This window comes from Melospiza georgiana, chromosome 6, assembly GCF_028018845.1.
Source record: "Melospiza georgiana isolate bMelGeo1 chromosome 6, bMelGeo1.pri, whole genome shotgun sequence".
NCBI classification, from domain to species: Eukaryota; Metazoa; Chordata; class Aves; order Passeriformes; family Passerellidae; genus Melospiza; species Melospiza georgiana.
The window spans coordinates 34,855,246-34,880,956 of NC_080435.1; the positions used below are offsets into that span (position 1 = coordinate 34,855,246).

Consider the following 25,711-nt stretch of genomic DNA (forward strand, 5'->3'; position numbering starts at 1 on the left):
AATTAAGAGGGAAAATCAGAGTCATGTCCATTTTAAAAATTATTAATAATTGTCTAATTCTGCATTTCAGGTATTTTACCCCTTTGGTAGCCCTGCTGGCAGTCCTGTGCTTCTCAGTTTCTCAGTCCAGACACTTCCACTGCAGTACTTTGAACATGCTTTTATCTCAATAATCAGTGCTATAACTAATGTCTGTATCTATAAAAGATGGGGAAATGGTATTGTATATTTTCCATTTGATATTATCACATGCTTACCATACCTGATTATAAATTTTAAAGTCTTTCTTTTACTCTGATTGTGGCATGATTGTCAAATACAGTTATGAAATGTATTTTGAGGAGAGATTGAAATGTATAAAACATTGAGTGGTTGAAAACTTGATGTCTGTGGGGCTGATGAGACCGTGCTTTTAGATAATGGATTAGAACAAGATTTTGATACTTACCTGAGGAATGATGCAAAAATGGAAGTCTCAGTCTTCCAGTAGGAGATGCGTCCCCATTACTATGCTTGCAGAAGCCTGTGTCTGTTTTTCAGCAGGCCAGTTTACATTTTCTGTTTTTCTTTCAATTTATTGCAACAAGAAATTATTTGAGCTTCCTTTGCAAGAAAAGTTCCAGGTGGATGAGTCCAGAAAACAGAGGTGTTAGCCTAGTTATTGCAGACTCTGTGTACATTTTTCAGGCTTTCAACTGTTTATTTGTTCTAGAGACTTGTTCAAAGCTGATTATGTCTTCATAGAAATGTGATACTGATTGCTCTTGTTTTGATCCTGTCAGAGCTTCTCAGTTTCTGAAATAAAAGGATGAAAACACAGTGATCCAACAATAGAAAAGAGAAACAAAATTAACAAGCAAATGATATCCTTCTGTACTAAATATAATCAAAAGAGAGCTTGTAAGGTTATGTCTTAAATTTCAACAGAACCCTTTTTTCTATCAACAGAAATGATGAAAATTTATACCACTTCTTGGCCTCTGTTGACAATCATGGTAAAAGATAGAATAGCAAGTTGTTAAATTATTCTGTTTGAGCAATATAAGCTATAGATCATGTAAAATTATTGAACTGGTTTCTTATGAACTCTCTATTTTCATGAGTTCTATATTTGCTTTGCTTTTTTATGTAATACTTACCTATTCTTCCAGTGGCACTATTCAGAGACCATTCATCATGAAATTTTTGATTCTGCAAGGATTTCAATATATCCTTTATGCACCAGAAAGCTGTCTCAACTTATAAATCAAATTTACTGTATGGGATTTGGGCCCTCAGAGTGTTGTTACTTAATTTTTCTGGTAGTTTCTTCTGACATACTTGGTTGACTACCATAAAATTTTAGCCCATCACCTTGTCTATTCCTATTAATAGCCATCAACGTATTGTAGAAATTTCAAATTTTCTTTACTCCCACTAAAATAACTTGGGATATGGTCATTTCATCCTCCTGCAAAATGCATCTCTGAGAAAAGTTAAGTTCTTATGCTTGGCATGTTAATTGCTGACCATTTCATATCTAATTATTAATTCTGCATCATTACTATAGCTACATGCAGATTTTTTTTCAAAACTATTAAGTTGAAAATTTAATTTGTATTTTTCTCTAATATGCACAGGCAGAATTATAATCATTATATCAAAAGAACACATTAATTAGAAATCCATTCAAATTACAAAAATTGATTGAATGCACCCTGAGAAATAGTACTACCTCTAAATTTCTGTACTCATATTTGTTCCCCTGTATCTGTTTTTCCTTTTTCATGTTTCTGTTTTCTAAAGATAGCTAAAGGCTGCATAAAAAAGAAATTACTCTCAAAAATGTGCTATCAGATGCTGCTACAAAAAATAAAGAACTACTTGATTTGCTCTAAATTTTCCATGGCTCAGTAACAACCAAAGTAAGTCCAGGTTCAGTTTCACATCTGACATGGTACAAAATAATTTCTACATGACTCAACGGTTACTGAACTACCTCCAGCTTTGTCCAACATGTTGAGGAGGATTTAGAGAAGACTAAAATTTCTGAAGAACTTGTTTCTTTTTATATTTACAGTATTTATTCTATGACAAATATTCAGTTTATAAGACTTCATTTTTAGTCTGACAGTTTTGTGATAATGTCTTTTTGACATACACCAAATAATTTGTTTTATTTCAGAAAGAAATACTAAATGTCTGACTTTCTCATTTTTGTAAGCTTTCCAAAAGGAACATTCTTAGCAATTTTATTGTTATAAAACACTGTGGTATTCATTATTTGAATTCAGATGTGTTATACCAGGAATGCATGTGGCCTATTTATTAGACAAACTAGGATGTTGAAAAGAATTGCTTCTATCGTACTTTCCTTAGGAACTGACATTTTTATTCTTATGCAGTTTTCCTTGTGGAATCTTTACTTTTTAAAGTCATAAACCTATTGTTGTAAGAGACTCTAGCAAAGCTTCAACTGGATCTCAAGAGTTTGATGCACTCTGTTTCATGCAGGCAGTGTAAAAGAAATTTTAAATGTATTATTTAAAGACACGTTAATCTTGCCACTGTAATGGTGTAATAATGCATACCATATAAGGTTTTCATAAACTCAGCTTCTAAAAGTAACATCACAGTATCTTTCTTTTTGTTCTCCAAGTCACTTCTTTGTAGAGATAGCAATTATGCATTCATCTCTGCCTCTTATAGCCTGATTCCATATTCAGCTGAGAGATAGATAGTCCTTAGTCCTTACTAACACAACAGAAAGAATATTTCTCATTTGGAACAAAGGGAGGATAGTCAAGCAAATTTATATAATAAACGTTAAAGGCCAAAGTTTGTGCCTTTTCAGTTTAATTAAGCAAAACAGTTAAATACTTATACAATGGACTGAAGATAGGTTTGTCTTTAAATCATTATTCCTTTGTTTTCATTGCATTTTAATAGTTCTGCCTTGGATTTTTTTTGTATTACAAAAAAAGAAAACCACTCTATTTATAAGGCTAGCACCTTTAAAACAAAACTCTGTGTTTTGTTTTAAACAATCCTAACAACCCTTACTGCCAAGTGTTTTTCATTTAACTCTTCTCATTCTACTGGATTCTGGTTTGGTTTGTAGCAGTATTGTAAATGCATCAGGCCTTCATTAGCATGAGAGTATTTTGTGGCTCTCTGAATATGGACAATGAAAATTGGGTGAATCTTTACCAAGAACTGAGTCACAGGAAATGCAAGGATTTGGTGATACTGTGATAATTTCTTGTATCAGTGTAATACTCAGGAGAGTATTATGCATGCAGCAGTTCAGATAACACTTTTGTACTTATGTAGGGTTAATTACAAGTTTAGAAACCCACTGACAACCTTTGCTTCTTGGGATATGAAAGAGCTATTTCTGAAGTAAACATATTGATAAAAGGGTTAGCTAAGGAATGTTTCTACCAAGCTGCCTTTTCACTTCGGTTTAGGCACAAATACAAAGTCCAGAAAGTTCCTATTCTCATTTCTCATTATTAAATTCTTTACTGAACTGTATGTTCCTTAATAACTGTAGTACTGTGGCCTTCAACGAGTATTCAGTCAAGCCTTTTGACCCTTTCTATTTCTAGCCAAACATCCTTACACTTTGGCAGATTTGGCTTGAGCATCCATCACAGAACTGCTTTAGAGGGGTTAACACAGAGCAGTCTGGCTGGGTGGCTCCAGTGTGAGGCAGCTCCAAACCCTGTTCCTGTGGCAGGTGCCTAAAGCAGACAAACCTCCTGCTTGGCACTGGCTGGGACTGTAGTGTTTTAGGTGTCCATGCTGTCTCTGTCAGTTAAGGCAGAAATGAAGATATGTGTGTCCCCCTAAAAGTAGCGTGACAGTTCTGTATGTGATTCTCCTTTTTGAAAAAGAAGAGTAACATTTCTTCCCTCAGAAGGAGTAACCACATTGAACTCTCACTTCTTCCAGCCCAATATTCTGGTGCCAGTACCTCCGCTGAAGAAGCTTAAGCTCTCAAAGCTGTTTCCTGCATTCATCTACTTGACTCAGTGTTCACAATTAATCTATAAAATTAGTCTGGAATATCACAGATGAACATAAAATTCCTTTAGAATCATGGAAATGTTGGAAGGGACTAATTGACTAATTGTGAAAAATTTGTGAGTCCAAACAAGAAATCCCAGTTACCAAACACGCTTCTATTATCAGCATACATGCTTATTTAAGAATGTAACAATAACATCATGGTGTAGACTTTGCTTGGTATTTTGACTCCAAACAGCAGCCCTAAGCAGAAGTGAATAGTAAAACCAGTAAAAGCATAAATCTGCTCTAATATTCTCCTAACTTCAAACTACTTAAATTAATATTTAAATTGATCAAATAAATTTTTTATATAAAACATAGGCTTTCTATAAATTAGTAACATATAAATTGAAAATAATCCAGGAATTTTATTATGTCTTTTTTATAAAACCCACTGAATCTGTGTTCTAAGAACTTGTTCAGGCTCCCCTTGAATCCCTGTAAAGTTCTTGCAACCAGGGCATTCTCCATCAAGGAATTGTAGGTGTCACCACCATTGTTCATTTTGAAACCATGCTCTTACTAATGTCATTTGATGGTCCATAGCTTTTAGTACAGAAAGACAAGTGTGCAAAATCAGTTCTTATCCCTATCCACTCTTTTTATGTCATGTATGACTTTATAAGCCTCTGTCTTCTCATTAAGAAGGCTGCAGAACATTTCCAATCAGACCCTCCAGAGCTTTTGATCATACTTATCCTCCTCTGAATATATTTTGGATCTAGTACATCCTTTTTCAGTTGAGACATCCAGAGTTGTTTATCTTACTCAAGATGTTGGTGAGTTCTGGATTTTTACAGAGGCACAAAGTTACCCACATTGTTTTCTTTCCTTACTTGTTTTATTAACTGTTGTCAGCTTCTGTAATTCTTTATTAACCAGCCCATGAAGACTTTCCAAGATGTCCCTTAGCTTAGCATGGCAGTTTTCTCAGTGTTTACAGTAGAAGTAAAGAGTCACTTTCTCAGTCATCCTTAAATGTACTCTGTACCTTTGGTTTCTCCAGTGAGTTATGAAACATGCATTGTATTGCTAGAAGAGTATTTGTATTTTCTTCAAGGTGGGAAAAGTCCTTTGTTGAGTTAGGGGGGTTTTGTAAAGCAATGTCTTAAAAAATGTTTATAGTCCTTCTCTGGATATGGCATGATATAGATAAAATGCATATATGGAATGATATAGATACAATGCATGTATTTAGAAAAATCTGCCCTTTGGCTTCCTTTTTCATATTTTCTGGATCTCAGCCTTTTACATCTTTGATAAATTAAGCAGCAAATCATCCTCTTGGCAAAGGCAAGACATTATGAAACATGTTTTGAGGACAGTCTAATGTGAGATTCAGTTGGAGCTAAATCACTTGTCTTATCAAATCTTTGTCCAAGATTTAGGGATCTACCATTTCCTAGCATGACAGAATTGGAATTCTGTCATAGTGTGGTCTCTGAGATGATCCAGACTACATTTATTCCTGAAAAAAGTCATTGTTGAAGCATTTCTTTTCAGAGAGTGTCTCCTGCACGTGGAACAGATGTTACCTGCTGTCCTTCTCCAGCCCTCTTTAAATCAGATCATGTAAAAGTATAGCACGTAATTAGAATCTTTCCCCATATAATCTCAGCAGTCAGCCATTGAACCTCTAAATCTCCTTATTTTCCCCTGTGACATTCAAATTTCTCTTAGTGCAGACCTACCTTGTAGTATTTGTTTCTTGAAATGATTAAATCCAATGGAAAGGCTAACAAGTGGAAATTAGAACACGCTTTTCCCATTAAATGAAAATAATTTGAAAACTTATAGCTAGAAAAAAAGGGTTAAAAGGCAAATATCTTTAGATGACTACTACACCTACAGATTAATGAAATTCATAAAGACTTGAAAAATTTGGGTAATGCATACTTTTAAGGAATCACTGCTTTCAACAGTGTTTGCCCCAATAGATTTCAATTCTTTCAATAAAAATTTTAGAGCTTCCCGAGAATTATTTGATAGTTCTTTTTCAAAAATTATAACGCAAGCTATATGCTCTTTTTCCTCATTTTTTTCTGATCAGGACTTGAAGCTGTAGAACAAAGACTAGCCCAAAACCTGTGCTCCTTTATAGAACAGTCTAACAGTATCCTTGGGGAAGAACTCTAAAAACAAGTTTTTATTCAAAGTACTACAGCTGTCTGCCAGAAGTGATAAATCTCATTGATGAGAGTGTAGAATCAATTGTAAAAACAATTTAACCAACAAAATAATTCATCTTTGTTATCACTCTTAATACTTACTTTTACTGGTTTAGCATCATATAATTTCTTAGCAGACCTTATGTAATCATCTTCATTTACTAGATAGGCTAGATATTCAGTCATAAAGATATTTAGTTCTTTAAGAAAATTGTAAATTTCTGAAAGGTAAATCTTAAGTGCAGTATCCAAGTATAACACAAATGTCAGTGATTTCTTGAAAATAACTCGGAAGAGGTCACTGTTAAAAGTATTTCTATATGATTCTGTAGCCACTGTTGAAAAATTATTAGTCCCAATAACTCTGTAATTTCTGCTTTGTGCAAACTCTAAAGTTAAAGGTTATGAGTGTTACGGTTCCATGCAGGTGCACCATGAGTAGTTTTTCACACAGAATGATTTCCATTTGTTAAATTTGGAAATTTACTTTCTTCTGGCCTTAATTTTCATGTAGTTCTTCATATTCTAAATGACAGCTGAAGGCAAGCAGAAATAGCGAGTAATTGATTTAACAACCTAAGACAAGTACAGGGAAGTAGAAAAGTTTGTCTTAGTGCTTGATGTGACCTGAGAGAGCTTCTTTAGACTGTTTTTTTCTAACCAGTACCTCAGCACCTTGGGCCAGCAAAATGGCCTTTAAGCCTGAATGAGCATGACTTTTTTTTTTCCTCAGTGCAAAGCTCCAGTATTTCATCTTTTCAAACTGTTTTACAGCACTCAGAGCAGAATTATATTGACAAGGTTAGAATTCATCTCCTAGAGGAGAATATTGTGCTCCTGTTAAGTGCTAATATAACATTTATGTGTAGCTACCTTAATAACAGCCCCGGCCAGCCTAATGAAAGTACTGAAAGCAAACACTACTCTGTGAGATTTTATTATGACTGAAGTGATTGCAATTTGAAGCAAATTGTCCCTATTTCTGTTACAATATCAAAACCAGAAATGCTAAAGCAATTGCTACATGTTTGGGATAGAATTGCACTCCACTATCGTTAATATAGAAGTAAGTGCATTTTTCATGTAAACAGCTCACAAGGGTCAAGAATCAAAGATATTCTGTGCAAAACTCTTGTCAATAACTTTGTGAGTGAATTTTGAAATAAAGTGCCTGGAACATGTCATTTTTCTTCCACTCAAAGTTGAGAGCAAGTGGTTGAAAATTGAGTTTGTGAATTGAAGGTACTGCGAGTTATATGGCCTTATCGACTTCAGACAAAATGACAGGTTTGCCTTGTTATTATTTTTCCTTTCAGAGGTCAGGCAATAGACAATATTAACAGTATATACTGGAATGTAAGCAAACTGGTATATAAAAAAAGTTATTATCTGTGTACAGAAGATGGTATAAGACCCTAATATTAAAAATCGCTAATGTACTGTCTATTCATAAAAATTGAGGGAAAAGTAAGGAATAAAGTAATCCATTGGTCAAAAAATTTCAGATGCTCAGGTATTTGAAAGCTATTTAAAACCATCAAAAGGAAAGAAACTCAGCTACTCAGATGTAGCTGATCAAGTTATCTAATAAGACATGCTGGTTGATGTGAAAACAATTTAAATATACGTTCTCAATGAGCTCTGCTATTTAAAAGCCATATTCTATCTTCTAAGAGGGTTTGATCAGGGCAATTCTGCTGTTTAGAACTATCTGAACTATATTTTTGCTGTATCTGAACTGAATCTTTCATACTCCAATTTTTAAAACAAAACTTATGTAATTTACTGATTCATTTCTGTAGTTTTGGTAGATCCTACCATTTTTTTATTCTTCAAAAACCTTTGGTACAAACAAAAGTCGCCATATGCAAAAAGATCCCTCTTGACTGCAGAATGAGTGCAAAATAAATTACGATCAGTTGGTTTTTTTTAATGGTACAGGAATAGTAATGGTTTGAAATTACGAAGATGAGGAGATACTATCAGATAAATTCATAATAGCTCAAGATGACTTTTCAATAAGAAAATTTGAGGGGAAAAGCAATTTCCATGAAAAAACTGTACTGCATATGCTTTTTTTAATATTTTAACTGAATATGAGCTGCATTGATTTCTACAACTCTGTAATATGGACAATATTTTGCTTATCTTTTAGGTTGAAGATTCGGAGATGTATCATGATGAAACTGCAGTATGTGGGTTGCTTGCTGTGGTTGTAATCTCTCACCTACCCAGAGATGCTGCCATTGAATGGCATGTTGTTGCAGTAGTTGATGATCCACTCCAAAGAAAACATTTTGCAATGAAGATGTTGTCAGAGGGCTTCCAAATTGAGTGTGAATCTGTGGAGTCTAGTTCTGCATCTTGTGCATCAATTTCAGTACGCCTGAGCTTGATTTCCTCATCTACTTCTCACCTTGATTTAGATGGACCTCTTCATGACTTAGCTGCTATGTTTAAACAAGCTGTTGACAAACTTTCAGAAGACTGCAGTGCCAGTCCTTTGTCCTTCAGAGCTTTCTTCAAGGAGCAAGTCTTTGATGCTGAAACACTGCAAAAAGGTAAGACTTACCATGACAGGAAGCAGGTGTAATACTAAGGTACTTCTTGTTTACTTTTTCATCAGATTTCATAGGAAGAGAAAAAATTTTATAAGAGTGTTTCAAGGATAGGTGGCCAAGAAGGCCAGTGGCATCCTGGCCTGCATCAGCATTAGTGTGGCCAACAGGACCAGGACAGTGATTTTCCTCCTGTACTCAGCACTGGTGAGGCCACACCTCAAATCCTGCGTTCAGTTTTGGGGCCCTCACTGCAAATGAGACATTGAAGTGCTGGAGCATGTCTAGAGAAGGACAACAGAGCTGGTGAAGGGTCTAGAGAGCAAGTTATTTGAGGACAGGGTGAGGGAACTGGGGAGTTTTAGCCTGGGGAAAAAGAGGCTCAGAAGAGACCCCATTGGCCTCTACAACTGCCTGAAAGGAGCTGATAGCCAGCTGGGGGCTGAGCTCTTCTCCCGAGTAACAAGTGACAGAACAAGATGAAAGAGCCTCAAGCTGCTCTATGGGAGGCTGAGCTTGAATATTAGGAATAATTTCTTCATCACAAGGGTTATCAAGCATTGGAACAGGCTGCCCAGGAAGGTGGTGGTCACCACCACTGAAGGTATTTGAAAGGTGTGTAGTAGACTTGGTACTTAGTGGTAAACCTGGCAGTGTTAGATTTACGGCGGGACTCAAGGATCTTGGAAGCCTTTTCCAACTGAAATAATTCTACAGTTCCACAATTATGATATATTTTTCCTTTTCCTGGGTACCAGGTGTGTTTCTCATATTGAAAGGCTCTGTTCTTGAACTTCCTGAAGTCCAAACAGCGTGAAGTCCTGGATTACTTTTGTTCTAACCTCACATCTGATTTTGAGTGGGAGGTTGGATTATACAATCTTGCTATAATCTAAGTTATCCTGTGATTCCATGCAAGAGAAATCCAGCCACCTTAGAATTCAGTGTAGGGAGAATAAATCTTTTGCTCAAAAGTGTTTGAACAGTTGTGCATTTCGTGGCTTCTTTTTGTCACAGAGTGGAACCATGTTCAAATAACCAATTTCTTCTAGCAGGAACTCTTTTGAGAATGATGAAATATTAATGTTTTAAAGTAAGGACATGGTGTTGTATCCTTTGAATAGAGGGCATCTGGGTTTAAACCTGGGCTGATTTCTAACTAACTTATTTAAATAGAACCTGCTATCCAAAAAATTTGTTGGGTTTTCCCCCAGTGTTTATTTTCTCAGAATCTCATTCCCTTACCAAGTAAAGAGAAAACAGAGCAATAAATGTAATATTAAAATTACAATTTATTTCTTATGTTGCAGATGTGCATTTTGAGCTATGCTGTATTTGGGACAGCTAACATTTTGCAACAGCACAAAAGCTTATTTTATCTGCTAGATCTATAAAACTGGCAGACCATACTTGTATTGAAATCAGTAAGAACTTTGTTATCAATTCGGGAAGAAACAAAATCAGATCCTTATTCTATATTTATCTCAAACATGCATGCACTTTAAAAATCCTTGCAGACCACAACTGATCCATATTAATTAGCTGACATAAATGTTAGCCCTCAAATATTCTACTGTCCTATTTTTTTTTTCTTAACCTGCAGCAGTTTTTGAAGAAAATTCAACTTGACATTGTTTAATAGATTTAAAGTAGAGGAATTGAAATCTATAAAAATGTGGCATAGAATAAGCATATTTAATCCAGGAAGCAAAGAATGAACATATAGTCTGACAGAATGTTGTTGTTTTTACTACATCTTGTTTAAGAGCTAAAAGGAAACCTGATAAAACATGTTTCTGGCATGGGATTAACATTACTGTTTCGCCTGCTTTCTTTCTGATATTTCTCAGACCATAGAATAATTACTTCCAAAAAAATTTCATTTGCTTTATAAAATGTATTTCTCAATATAATGTATTAATTGTGAGCATAAAAATTTGATTCAGTTCCATTCATTTTATACTACCAATAGCATAGACATTGAAAGATTTGTGTGATTGTCATATGTTCATTCTCGTTGCGTTCAGATCTCTGCACTGTCATAATAATTCCTGTCATTATACAAATTTTATTATTATCCCCACTGATAAGAAATACATGCTTGCAAATCTGTAGAATATACAGAATACATTAACTTTACAAGGAGCACTAATTCACTGATGAAGAATTTAAAAATAAAATTTTGCTTCTTAGGAAAAATTTCTAGAAAGTTCATGCAATGGAAGAATAATCATGATGTATATTCAAAAATAATTTCTCAAATTAAAGCAGTTGTTGCTGAAGTATGTCTTGCTGATAATTTCTATCTGATAGGATACTATTTTTTTATATATATATATATTTATATATATATATATATACACACATACACTTTTTCTGGTTCAAAATCTGAAGTCTAATTATTAAGATATTGTTAAGACACAGGACATATTCAAGTATACTGGTAGTATGTGTTCTTGGAGCTTTGTCCAGTGAAGCATCAGCTTTCAAAACAACGCAGCCTATTAGTGAACAATGTCCTTGACTGTCTTTTGCACTAGTAGTATAATTCTACTTCTCATAATTCAAAATATACTCACAAAAATATATTAATTGTCAGTTTAAGAAGTGTTGTGTGAGGTGTCCAATTTGTTCCCATTAATTTCAGTATCCCATTGACAGTGTCCATAAGCAAGATGACATAAGTCTGTGTTCTATCTTCTCTGTTATTACTGGCTGTCTTTAATTTTGACAGGCAAGACTACTGCAACTCTATGTGTCCTTTAGTGTGCTTCCCAATTTTAATATATCAGAGATAGTATCATGTCTTTCTTTTGAATCCCAAGATATTTTAACCTTTCTATAAGATTAGACCAAGGTATTAGAGATTGTTAAATTCTGATAACAATAGCTCTTTCCATTTTCAAATCCAGTTTTTCAGTTTATTTCTGTTCCTTCAATAGCTCCTTCCAGTTTTTCCTGTTTTCCTCTTGAGCCTGTCCTGTTGTAGAATGCATGTATCTGAATGGGGCAGATCCCAAGAGGGAACAGTACTGGTTTCCAAAGTAGCAGTGGCTGTGTCTTGTCAGCTCTGAGCACGGCCAAAACTTGCTCATACCTTTTTCTGTAGACTTGTCTTAAGATATTATAAGTATTTGGGTGTCCCAGTGGTGATTCCTACTACCTCCAAAGTTTACTTTCTGTTGCAGAGTAGGTCTAGGTGGGTAACAGTACTTATGCTACTGCCTTTCAAACACAGAATACCATTTTACTGGGACAGAAGATAAAGCAGGAAATTACTGATCTTCATTTGTAAATCTGCAGACCTAACACACAGACTTTTAAAAAAATTTGTTTCATTGATGTGGGTGCCAGAAAGCAAATTATATTGAGAGACCAGTTTTTTAATTGCCATTTATTAATTCAGCTCAGGTAGTAGAGGTTGCAAACCATCTGTATGAGGATCCTTTAGTGACACGTTTGATCTCTGACTTGTGTTAGACATTGTTAATCCCACAAGTCAGTCTGTCCTTTTGGGTCTTCATCTGCCAGCAGATACATTTTCTGCTGAAGAAAAACAATATTAATAATGTAGTGGGGAATAATAGACAGTTTTCTTCAAGTAATTTTAATGTGAAACACGTAAGACATGTATCTGTAATAGAAAAAGTAGAAATTAGGATGCTCAGAAATCAAGAAAGATGATTAAGGAAATAGTTGTTCCAGTTTAGGAGGACTTCCATCATGTCATAAGATTAGTAAATAGTCTTCAATAATGCTTTTAAGATCATGAAATGAAATGTATTGTCTCCTCCAGCAGAAGCACAGAAAAAAAATAAAGGTGGCATTTTTCTGATTAGAACTTAAAATCATTGGAGTGAAAGGAGAAAGTACTGCCACAGGCCTTCTCAAATGAGCCTCTGATTAGATAATGCATGGGGTTTTGGTATAAAGAAGTTGTCATTTATTTAAAATTGTCCAAATAAATATTAGAAATGTGTTGTTACCTGACACAGTAAGATGAGAACCAGGAATATATCTACTTGGCATATTGTAACAGGTTATTGGAAATTATTACAGCCGGTGTTATGGATGTCAAAAGGAGCTAAAGGTTTGTAATGCAAATTGGAGACAGATAGCTTTCTGTCATCCTAAGACCAGATGTGAAGTTTTATTGAACAAAGTGTAGTACTGATGGTGAACTTCTCAGAGGCAATCCCTCATAACATGCAAGAGCATTATGGGCGCCGTGCTGAGACCACAGAACGTATTAGAAGTAGGAGGATTAGATTAAGCTGACATATATACTTAGTAAGATGCTGTTAAGCCTTTAGAAGTCTTTAACATAAATTTGACTATTTCTTTCTTATTCTCATTCAAATGTGCATTAATATAAACGTGTCAGGATGATTTGCTATACCATGCAGTTGACTAGATTATACTTCCATATAGGAATGATGAATGTTTATAAGTCATCACATTATGATTTAACAAGCCTTGTTCACAAGATATATGCAAAATATTTTTGAATATTTATTTGGGAATAGAGAATGTCCTGCTTTCACCAGACACCATATTACACAATGCCTTTTTAATACTAAAGAAGAAATGGACTGGGAATACAAAAAGGCAAAAGAAAACAGGAAAAGACGATTGGGTAGGAACTTTAAAATTGCTACATAATTAGTGTTTGAAGTGGCTCTGCTCTGTAAATATATGTCTAAAAGGCCCTTAGTACTTATAAGTTTATCAAGCTTCAACAAAATTAAGTATTTTTTTAAAAATCTAATATGGTCTGAGTATAATTGAGCTCAACTGTAAAAAAATCTTACTTTTAATGGGACTTTTTATTCTGTTGCAAGAGAAGCCCTGGTGGTTAGGCACTCATTTAGAGTCCTTGCAATGGTAGAGTAACACCCTGATGCATGTACACCATGCAGCTTTAAAGATAAAGGTTTTCCATCTGGTAAGATTTATTCTATTTGATAAGACATGGCATTATCAACACATTTTCCAGATGTTTTCCAAAACACAGAGTTTCCAGTACAGAGAGAATGCATTCTGTAGTGTAAATCTGAGAGAGGAGGAAGAAGATCAATTAAAGGTACCAAGATGTATTTTTACAATAATGAATGTCTGTGTTCATTGAAGTTTCTTTTTTTTAGCACCATACTTTAAATTCACACTAGAAATTTATTTCAACTTAATTTTCTTGACGGATATGCCATTATACAATGGGAAAAAAATCCCCATGAGGACAACTGGAATCTGAACCTTCCCACATTTGTATGTAGGTCTACACAATCTCATGTGAGTAATTGGTATTTACTTAGCAGTTGTGGAGAACTACTCACATGAGTAGTAACTAAAAAGACATTAAGAACTCCTTACTGAGTAACAGTGAAGCAGACAAATAAATACTTTAAAAATCAAATTACAGTCACTAGCTCAAGCTTTGCAGACGCTAACTAAAATGAAGTATTTGTTGTGACTAACATAAATAATTTGGCTGAACAAAAATATTTGTAAGTGTTATGATGCTCTCTAAAATGGACTATAAAACTTAAGCTTGGTTTTCTCTTGAATTCTGTTAATTTATTCTCAGTGGAAAATGTGAGAAGAATTGTGAACCTGAAAAAGGAAAATTTCAATTTTAATTTCTTGGGTTTCCTGTTAAGAAAATAAAATTACCAGGTGTATTAGTTCAAGCAGAAAAAAAAAGTTTAATTAGTACTTTGGGAAATTAATCAGCTTATAACATACTGAAGCAATTAGAAAATAGTGATTTGTGAGTATGTTTGAAATGACATTTTAAAAAGATAAAAGTAACTATAATTGGTCTTGAGCCACAGAGGGGGCAATCTTGCTATTGCTACCCACATTATCCAGTCAAGAGAACTGATTTATTAAATGGCTGTTAAAATGCTGACATTTTTAACTTTTTCTATTTTTTTAAGGTTGTGCTTATGTATTGTACATGCTGCAAGTCAATGTATGCATATTATTAGCAAAATATCTAATATGAAACTATTATGAAATATATATTATATGTTATGAAAATATCTCATATGAAAGTATCTTTTTTGTTTGCTATCCAAGACATGGGGAATTGTTTTAATAGTAATATTGTCTCTCAACTGAATTTGGATAGAGAAGTGATTTATGCCTGTGAGGCAGCTTAAAGTATATTAGATCCTGCTTCAGGCTTTATGTCCTTTAAGGTGAGAAATTTATTTTTTAAGTCCACAGATACTAACTGTATAAAAGTGCATAAAATTCATCAAGCACAAACACCATACTACAACAACAAAATTAATTTTGAGAAACTTGGTTTAGTGCTTTGTTGACAGAGAAGAGCTATAAAAGCATGAAGTCAGGCACACCAAATTTGTATAATCTGGTGTTTAATATGTGAGGAATAGATGACCTGTCTAGCTATCCAGAAACCATTTGTAACAAACTTAATTTTTAGGGACACATCACAGATTACAGTTTACAATTACATAGGAAGTTTTTCTCTGGGACTGTTTCAACTTGCCAATATTTTGGTACCAATTCTATGATTCTAAATCTATAAACATTTAAAGAACTTTGATTTATAAAGAACTTTTCATAATTTGTATAGATCCATCTCTATATTACTTTTTATTTACAAATGAAGAAAAAAGAAACTATGGTTGTGTTTGGGTGAGTGAAATTACATCTGACATAGAAAGTCCAGTAAACTTAAAACAAATGGAGGCTCAAAATGATCTGGGTATAATAGCATAATGAACCCCTTGTTATTATTTAATCTAGATATTTATTTAGGACCATTCAAACAGAATACTGCAGTAGATGGACCTAGTAGTAGGACCAAGCTAGTAGCATGACTAGCTTGTCTTCTGGAGTTGTTCTTCTTTAGCATCAAAATGCTTTCCATTTGCTCTTTGTCTAGCAAAGCTAAAAAAATAGATCTAAGAAAGAGAATACTGAATTTTGCAAGGAAAAACATTTCCAACTTGTTAGCTGGCTGACCGTTGTCAGTCATTCTGTCACATAATCGCTGCACTGAGAAGTATCAGTTCTGCTCAGGGCAGTAATTTGTATGACTCTTGGATAGAAAAAGAAAAGGTGAAGTGTCTGAACTAGCACTGACTGATAGCCAAAACCATCCATAAATCTTATGTGAAAGTCTTCTACTTCCTCTCTGGTGTCTCCTCTAGTGCTTCCTCCTCCAATATCTTAAAGTTAATTTATTTCTGTCAGATCTTGCCTTTTGTCCACTGTAGACACCACTGATGGTGTCTATCAGGTTTTGTCAGATGACTTGATTGTCATAAGACAAGCTGGGCTTTCCTGGTTGAAACTTTTCTTAAGATGTGCAGCTGCTGAAAATCTAACTGTTAAGAGTTCTAATAAGTATAGCAGTTAATTGGGTAATGCCTTAAGTACTTTTGTAAAATTTCCAAGTGTCAGCCATGTTGAATTCCTCTGTCCTGCAAGCAGTCGGATGTGGTATCTTCTCTTCATTGTCCAGATCTACCTGTTCAATATAGCTGGTATCAAATAGTACTGTCAGGACTCTGCCAGCAACTCATCTGAGCAGTCTCTGAGGTTATCCAAAAAGTTTGGCCATTTCCTTGGAGACAGACATGATCTTTTTGTTATCTAATGGCATAGAATAATTGTTTAAAAAATTGTGAAGCTAAAAAGAAATTGACATAATATTCTGATTCAAACTCCAAATGGGCAGCAGCTTAACAGTATGAGAAGATGGTGCTGCAGGCGGAGTTTGATTTAGTAGCCTGGATATTTTTTGTCCATCTGGGTAATGGAAGCCAAAGAAGCCAATTTCCTGAAGTCCAGAGACAGCGTGGAACACAGGGATCATTTATTGATCAGAGTAATAAGTAATGAGATGCCTTTGTGTTCTTTTGTCCAGTTGTTTCCCCAGCCCTTGGCCATTCTCCATAGTCTCCATGTTTCTTTTCAATATAGTGAGGGGGCCTGAAGAGAGAAGGCAGAGTAAGGAGGCAAGGCCTGTTTGTACTCTACAGAGATGGTTAGAGCAAAAAATTCTCCTGTTTACTGCCTCTGGTGCATACTCAAAGTTAGACTGTGCAGCCAAACTTTACATCCTCAATACTCAGCTTGCTGGTCTCTGTGAGAACAGTTAAGTGGAACCCTGAAGAAGAAGAGTTTGTTGAAGTGCATGTCTTACTCCAGAAAGGAGCCTGAGATCAAATCTGTTGTGAGATTGCTCTTCTAATGGCCATAACTTCATCATTTTAAAATAGTCCAGAGATCTTGACATTTCCAAGCTATTGTGAAAAGAACAAATAGAAGCCAGCCAAAGGCATTTTTTACAGATATATATATATGAAGATAAATATATTCTAATTTAACTGATTACTCTTTTTCTTCCCTGTGCATTAACTACATAGAATGTGTTTTGAACTCTTTTGTATTATATCATGTATCATAACTTACTTGCTGTGATTTAATCAAGTATTTGGGTCACTCAAACTATAATAACAACAGAAATAATAAGGATTTCTATATTTAGATGACGCTTTTTAATTTTTTTTCTTAGTATTTTGTCTTCTTGTGATTGTTTTTATCTGTGATAGCATACAAAGCACCAAAACTTTTGATCCTTTAAAAATGTGGAAACAGACACCTCAGCTGTTTAAGAGTGCTTTCATTAAAAGCATTGCTTATTCTTGACTTAACTTGTTTCAGAATACTTTATGTAGGAGTTTTTCAAACTTGTAAAGAATGTTAAAATTTCATTTTGATAGAAACTTTGCTGCATAATACTTCTTCGCCACAGAAATTAATACGCATTCTGTAATAAGTTTAAGTATAGGATACATCTCAGAAAATGTCTTTGGCAAGTATGGATTGAAAGGAGCACTTTTGTTTTAGGCAGGAGTTAAGCACATTGCTTACAATATTCTTTTGCACTTTTTCATGGGTTTTGCCTTTCACTTTTTGTGAATATACTGCAGAAAGGCTGAAAAGCTTTTCCAGAGTTCTCATCACCCAAAGCATACTCATTCGAGGCAATTATGATAACAAGACTTTATCAGTTCCAAGGTGCATTCATGTCATACTATAATAGATCTGTTCTAAGATATGGTATATTTTTAGCTCTGAACTAAATATATTATTTAGCTCAATTGATTATTTTAATCATTGTAAAACACATTTCAAAAATATCCAGTCATGCCTCTCACACTATCATTTAGGAGAAAAAGGAAACAGTACACTATTTGCAAGACACTAAGATTTACATATGATTGCCCAAGCATAGGAAAATTGGTTTATTTTGCTGGTACACAAAGGAAACCTGTCCAAGTGCTGACGGAAAAGCAGCATACAGTAGCCAGAAGAAGCCATGGAATTAGAGGCAAGACCTTGGCCCATTTTACAACAGAATAATTCTAGTGAGAGACTGCAGTTTCTAGTTCATCCAAAGGATCATTCCTGCTCGGATGTGTAATTTGTCAAGACAGATAAAACAAGCTCAAGCTTGTTTTCAGCAAAGACTAAGAATCTGAGCTATGGAAATCAAGTCAAATTTCATTGGCTACTGTTCTTTTGGGTTTTAGGTAGAATGAAATCCAAACCTATTGAAATTAACAGAAATTATGTTATTAACATCCCTGGGCAAAAGCTCAGGCACAGTTGATCCAAATCAAAGGCACAATTTAATGTTTCATTTTCAAGAGAGATCATAGAAAATGTGAGGCTTCATCTTGAAGTACTCCACTTGCTTGATCTTTTATGCTCTTCCATTTTGGTCTCCTGGTTTTGTCCTTTCTTTTTAACTTCCATTTGTCCCTTATTACGGACCACATAAGTCATGTCTCAGCCTTGAGTCGTGAAATACAAGAGTAAAACTTGAAGGCAGGCATAGTGAGCCTAAAATCAAGAGGAAGCATTCCAAAGTTTCTTAATCCAGAAAAAGAAAATGTGACTGACTCAAACCAGAGTATAGCAAAGAGGATTATAAAGCCAAAGATTCTGTTATAAAAACATAATATTCTGTGCTGAAAATACAATTGGTAGCCAGAAGTACTAAGCAAAAACATGTACAGAAATTCACAGCTTGGATTCTACTGGGTGTTATTTATTAAATCAGGAGCCACTAATATGTTTCTTTGCCCCCACTGCAGAAGGAAAATAGTGGCATGGAAACAAAAGAAACTTCATAGACCATGCACAGTCCACACAGGCCATGGACAATGCAACACATCACCCTGTTTATTGTTGCCAATATTTGAAAAAAGAGCAGGTTTTGTATTAACAAAAGGAATAGAGAGATTGGAAAACAAAAAAAAATTCTTTTTATGTTCCTGATACTGTGAAGTGCTGAATTGTCCCCTGAGAAGTGCTGAGTGCTGTTAAGTGCCATTGGAATCTTCATGGAGATAGCTGGCCTAGATTTAAGGTAGGGGTAGAGTCAGTGACCAGAGCAGCACAGCTTTGATTCAGAAGAGAAGCTCAGCTTTGTGTTGGTATCAGGATTCCTAAGTAAACTGGAACTTTCTTCTGAAGCATTATTCAAGTCAGTGATTGTAATGGACCAGAGCTTGCATGATAAAGTCAAAAATTTGGGTTTGATTTGTTGAGACATTACAAACACAGTGTCACCTCTCATTATACAGCACAGTAACTCCATTTTTATTTTGTAATAATGGGCTTTCTTTCAGTTAAAGAGAACACCTCAGTGCCATATGAAGTGCTCACTGTCATTGACTGAGTAGGTTTAGATTGTTGTCTCCTCTGTCACTGACCTTGAGCAGTTTGTCTGTGGCGTCAATACATGTTTGTGCAAGATCAAGGGTTTCCATAGAAAACTTGTAACTAAGTTGTGTTTAAGCACCAAGAACATTTCATTAATTCAAATAATCTTTCATTTATTCACGTTTTATGGATGTTGTTCTGTCTTTCCCTTTATAAAAGCAGTCCTATGCTGGGCTTGGTATTATTCAGGGCTTTGTCCTGTACAGAATAACCTTCTTTCATGTTGATTCCATGATATCATAACGTACATTTTAAAATTTAGCAAAATAGGAAAAGAAAGAGGAAATTCATGCAATACTTTTTCCTGGGTTCTTGGTGATGTGTCAGCTTTTAGTTTGAAAACAGAACACAAAGTAGCCTCTGTACATTCACTTCATGGCACACCAATTTCACACATAGCAGTGATAACTTATCCTTTTACTTTATATAAAACCAACTGAGAAATAATATTATTACTTGTACAGTTCCTATACTCAACCACATGTTATCAATTAAGAGCAGCAAGATGGTACAATTAGAAATACTTACGCTTTAGGTATTGCAAAACACTCAAAATTAATGTGGTTTGTAATGTAAACCTGAATGATTTCTCTAGGACATGAAACAGCCATGAATTATTATGACATACTTCAGAGAAAGTCTTTCAGAATAAAAAAAGGAAATTGAACACTTAAGAAAGTATTTGGGAGCTGTAAGAAATACCATGTTATCCTTTATTAGATTATACTGGCATCAACAGGGAAAAAGCTTTAAAAGAATGTGCAAACTACAACAGTAAATGCACGCCATTATGAATTCTTTATGTATGTGTACATGTACCATGTAAATGGACTAATTTGAAATAGTAGTTATTTTTACAATATATAAATTAATGTCTTATAGAAAATTCAACTAGCAAATGTGGCACCAGTTCAATACATATGCACATACCTAATCCACTCATATATGTTTATCTACTTTTCTGAACTGGAGCTCACATTTTAAATTATCTTGCTGAAGGTGGTCCCATAAAAAGACTGGGAAAAAATAAAAATCCTTTAACAAATTTTATCAGGCCTGAAGAACTAAGTATTAAATAATCAGAGGGCTGTGATAACTACATTGAATCAAAAGTGAAGATCAGAAAATAAAATTAAATGTAAATGTTTTTCATTGTCCACACAAACACAATTTATATACAGTAATATATATATCATTTTTATAACATTTATACAGAAATATATTCTGTGTAATTAAAGTCTTTTGAGTAATTGATTATTATCAAAATTATCCGCTTCCATGCCACAGTAATGTACATAAAATATTCTCCTTTTCTTGTTTAGAAACATAGCACAGGGAGGTGGGATTTCTGTGCTGCTTGTGTCTGCATGATGCATTTTTTTAAATTTAGTGAATACTGACATACAATTGCCTGGCTTGATGCAGAGATAGAGTGTGCATCTAGGTGGATAGATGAGAGTAGATGCTTAGGAGAAACTTGATTCAGAGTGTATCATTTTCTTCCTTTCAGAAATCTAAGATAACCTACAGCAAATTTCTTCACTGTCAATAATCCAGGGTTTTTTAATACAAAAAAATGGGGGTTTTATGACACTACAGTAAAATAACATTTACAGACCTAGAATGTACAGCTTTAGGATATGATTATTACTAAAGTTTGAAAATTATTTAAAGTTCTTTACTTGTAATTAATGATACAAATTTAATTTTTAATAACTCTACTGGAAAAAATATGTGAAGCCACAATTGGTATTTTAAAAGATGCCAAAATTATTATATAATATTTCATGTTGTTATCATTATATGATAACATTAACATGATCATTACATGAGTCAGTTTGATTTATCCCAGCTTGGAATATTATACTAGACATTAATCTTACAAGTCAAAAAAAGTATATATTCATATATATATATGTATATGCACGTGAATATCCTCTTGCTCTCTAGTCTCTTCCAAGAAGTTTCCCCTTGTGAGTCAGCTGATCCTAATATCAGAGTAGAGAAGACATTTTTAAGTACAGACTTCTTTTCCTTGATGCTGTTTTAAATATAGTTTTATGTAGGTAAATAGAAGCCCTTTGTGGTTATATTTAGCTTTTTAGCTTAAGTACTAAGCTTTTCTTTTTACCTTTGTCTTTTGCTGAACTACTTAACATTTTCTGGGTTTTTCATGTGTTCATTATTTGCCTAAGCAGCCTGCCATCATTTTCTTCTTAGCTAGGATTCAGGCCCAATGTTTTCAGAGATCATTTTAAGTTTCTAGTATTATGAAGTATATCTAAAAAATGTTATACTTCAGTTTTCATCCAAAATTTTATTTGCATCTGATTATAACTCTTCAAACTCTTCTTGGCTTGGTCTTAGTTTTCAAAGTGCTGCATTGGAAGTGTTCTGTCTATTCATAAAGTGGGAACAGCATGACAATAGCTGCTCAGGGCTCTCCAAACTCATTTTTCAATGTACCAGTTGGAGAGACCTTACCAAGACAGAGAAAGCAAATTTTACCCTTACACTGCTGATATTGGACTTCATAGACCATATCTCATCTATTACTCTGCCTGTTATCTCACAGGAAACTGATGGGAGATGAATCATTTTCCTTGCAAAAAATATATAGGAACTAAACAACTTTACTTGATTTTCATTGAGTTGCAAGTTCAATTGCAATACAGGAGATTGGGAACAAGTACATTTTGCATCTTGAATGATCAGATCCAACATTAGAGCTCTTGATGCAGTTCGCCAGGAGCAACCCTTCTGCCAAATGTTCACCATCACAAAAAACCAGACTCATAGACACACTATAATCCTTAACAAGTATTTTGTCTAACAACTGCTGGTTTTCCTGCAGCAATTCTTGTTAGTTTTACTAGTTGTGTTAAATTTGCAAAGTGACAATTCCATGTTAGCTCATTTGATAAATAGCCTTTGACCAGATATGAATCTTTTATCTCCTCCTAAAGGCTAAACATTTCTGCATGTTTGGAATTAATTGCATTAACTTCATTAATCTGTTTCATGATCTTAAAGCTCCTACGGGTGTTTTAATCTGGTGTTTGAGGTGACGTTCTTGATCATCCCCAAGCTTCATCCTGCAGTTGTGAACTGGAGTTGAGTAGTTCACTAGGTTGACTTAAACTATTTGACTGTGATTGTTGCTGCTTGTCTTACTTATGGATCACAGAGTTTATGTTAGATAAACCCCTAGAAAGTCAAGTAATGAACAGGAAAGAAATAGAATTTGTCTAAAATTTGCTAAACCATTTTATTTTCCCTAAAAGCATAATCATGACCTTCTGTTGAAGTGGATGGAATTTGTAGCCCCCAGGAACCTTTCACACAGATTTCATTGCAAGATTGAAGCTAAAATGAAAGGCCAGATAATTCACAGCCATTCTGCAGGCTTTAGACTGAAAAATCATAAGTACTGGAGTAAGTTCAGACTGTTAGCAATTAAAGAAAGACTTTCAACATTCTCAGTGTTCTGTCCATGCAGAGTTTGCTGGAAATTCATTAACTTCACCAGCATTAGTGTCATTTCCAGGGGAATATACAGTTTACTGTAGCAAAGAATTACCTGGAAGCAGTGATTCCAGTACTCAGACATATTTCTAATAAACACATTAATTGTATTGTGAATCTCCAATTTTATTCCTCAGCTGTTTCCTTAGTAGCCATGTATTTACATATAAATATTTTTAATGTATACCACTATTACCAACCTAAAAGCTAATTTTTCTTTCTTACATATTCTCACTAAGAAACAGAAGGTTCTAAAATTCCCAGTTATCTATTTCATCTTGTGCCTTCAGAGGTATTGCAGTGGTGTTTTGTTGGAATTTTGTAAGCAGCAGTTTTAGTGATGAAAAATAAAAAATATTCCTAGCTGTGGTACCTTTTATATTTTGATCTCAGGAGACCTTAGTAAGGAGTTTAGTTTCATCACCTGAATTTTACTGAGAAGTAACCTGGAGACAAGAGAGGGAGGTAATGACTTATTCACGTTTTCTCAGTAAGCCTGTGACAGAGATTGAACTTTTGTCTCCTGAATTCTAGCCAAATATTTTCTCAAGCCTACTCTCCTTCTGCACAGGAGCACAGATTCCAAAATGCCAAAAGACATAAACAGTAGACAATGTAAACAGGTGCAAATGAACACACAATTCATAAAATCCTGGCTCCAGATAATTGGTGGCAAAACTTCTTTCAGCTTTTATGGAGTCGGGATTTTCATTAGGTCAGACCATCTTTTAAAGAAAATAGTTCCAAAATTTCATTAATGGGTCTTTTCAGATCTAATGTCTTTTTTTTCCCCCAAATACAGTTTGAGTTACCATAGATTCTCTAATTAAACTTGATACATAATGTGATGCCAGCTTATATGTCTGAACCCAACCTTAACCCTATTCTTTGAATTCCTTTTGAAGAAAAAAAAATATGTGTTGCCTCTTCTGAAACACACTAAGCTTGGGGTTTTTTCATCATCCTTTTGGCTTGATTCCTCTGTATTTTCATTATATACATATTATTTTATCTGTTGGTGACAAACTTCACTGGTGCTTATAGATACTGTTCAATTAAATTTTCATTTTCATTTGTGCTGTGGCCACAGAGTAGAATGAAGAGAGATGTGCTATTGAAACTTTTAAATGTGCTATGGGTTTAGAGAGTACATGTTTGCTATAAAAAAAATAATGATAGCATTAAAAGTTACCACAAGTTAATTTTGCTCAGTAAGTAATGAACTTAGTAATAATCTCTGAACTAGTAGTTAAAAGTTGATATAAATAACATGTTTTGCTCCTGACATTAAAGTTTGGGGTAGTGGCTATGGCTATTCAGTGTCTCTGATTTTATTTGTTGTTTTTATAAATTATTAAACTTAGCTTTCTCCTCCTTCAAATAATAATCTGTGGCAGTGGGTAATAAGAATGCACTAAGACACAGAAAGCAAGGAAGTGACTTTGAAAGGAAGCTTACAAATGGCTGAAATCCATAGAATGAACCTTCATACAATCATAAAATAATCTCATGCAATATATTTATGCTGATTTACATAAAGTCACTCTGAAGGGCAAATGTTTTCTTGAACAAATTATTTCTTGAGGACTGTATTCTTTCCTTCTTCTTTTAAACTACTCATCCCCTTCAGAGAATTCTGGCTAGTACCTTTCTTAATTAAAATGGTTCCAAAACTAATGTGGCTTATTATTCCTCACAGAATTCCTCACAGGAGAGCCTACTCTGTTTGGAGAGCAATGGTGGCCAGGATCTAAAAAGGAAATGCTTATGAGAGATGGGAGAAATGCCACTGACCATTGCATAAAATTAAAAAGGGAAAGTTAGAACAGGAAAAATCTGGTGTATAATGGCCATTTTAAACTAGTAGTAATTTCCTGAGAAGCTGCCTTCCTTTTCAAACTTTAGAGATGAAAAATATTGATGGGGAAAAAAAACCTGCACCAAATCACAATATTCATTCCAACATATCATCTGTAGAAATGTACTGCTCTAATGTTAGAACAGTAAACTGAAAAACAGCTGATACAGAAATTAAACACATCACCTTGTCCTGCAAAAGCTAAATTATTACTGATTCTGTGTGTTGTGCCATGGAATGTTCTGAGTATTTCATTTTTCTTCTGGCAGCTTGGATTCAGGATTTTGATCTGTTTTTTAACAACATTTTGCTATAGAAAATATTTCATTCTACTGAGCTGACATACTGCTGTGCAGTAAAAGATCCTAGCTTGCACAATATGGGTAAAGGTGTGCTCAGTGTGGTAGATGCTGACCTGTCACATGCTAAAAGGAAGTTCAATACCTGTAAATGAAACTATAGGTAAAGAGATAGTCTACACTTACTATGAGAGAATTAAACCGTGCTTATTAAAATTGTTTTGGTGGCTGTGATGAAGATTAAAGACAAAAACTAAGCTCCTTTGAAAATGCTGTGGCTTTAGGCCAGACTAGTCATTTGTTGCATATATAAGACTAATTTTGCAAGTAAATCACCAGCAATGTATGCACATGACCTGTAGTCAAATTCATAGAAGAGTAGCAGGAATGTGGAATTGCATGGGCTGTGCTCTAAGAATTCATAATTGCAGTAGTGTAACCAGAGGAGCATTATCAAAAGTCGCCGATGTGATTGTA

At 34.4% G+C, this 25,711-nt stretch overlaps 1 protein-coding gene across 4 annotated transcripts in view; it reads left to right on the forward strand.

Moving 5' to 3' along the window:
- DPH6 (diphthamine biosynthesis 6) overlaps positions 1-25,711 on the forward strand; it is a 184,013-nt gene that overhangs the window by 139,755 nt on the left and 18,547 nt on the right. For all 4 annotated transcript variants that reach the window (XM_058026375.1, XM_058026374.1, XM_058026376.1 and 1 more), the window contains one exon: positions 8,377-8,782. In XM_058026375.1, coding sequence (XP_057882358.1) covers positions 8,377-8,782 — 406 coding nt within the window. The remainder of the gene's footprint in view (positions 1-8,376; positions 8,783-25,711) is intronic.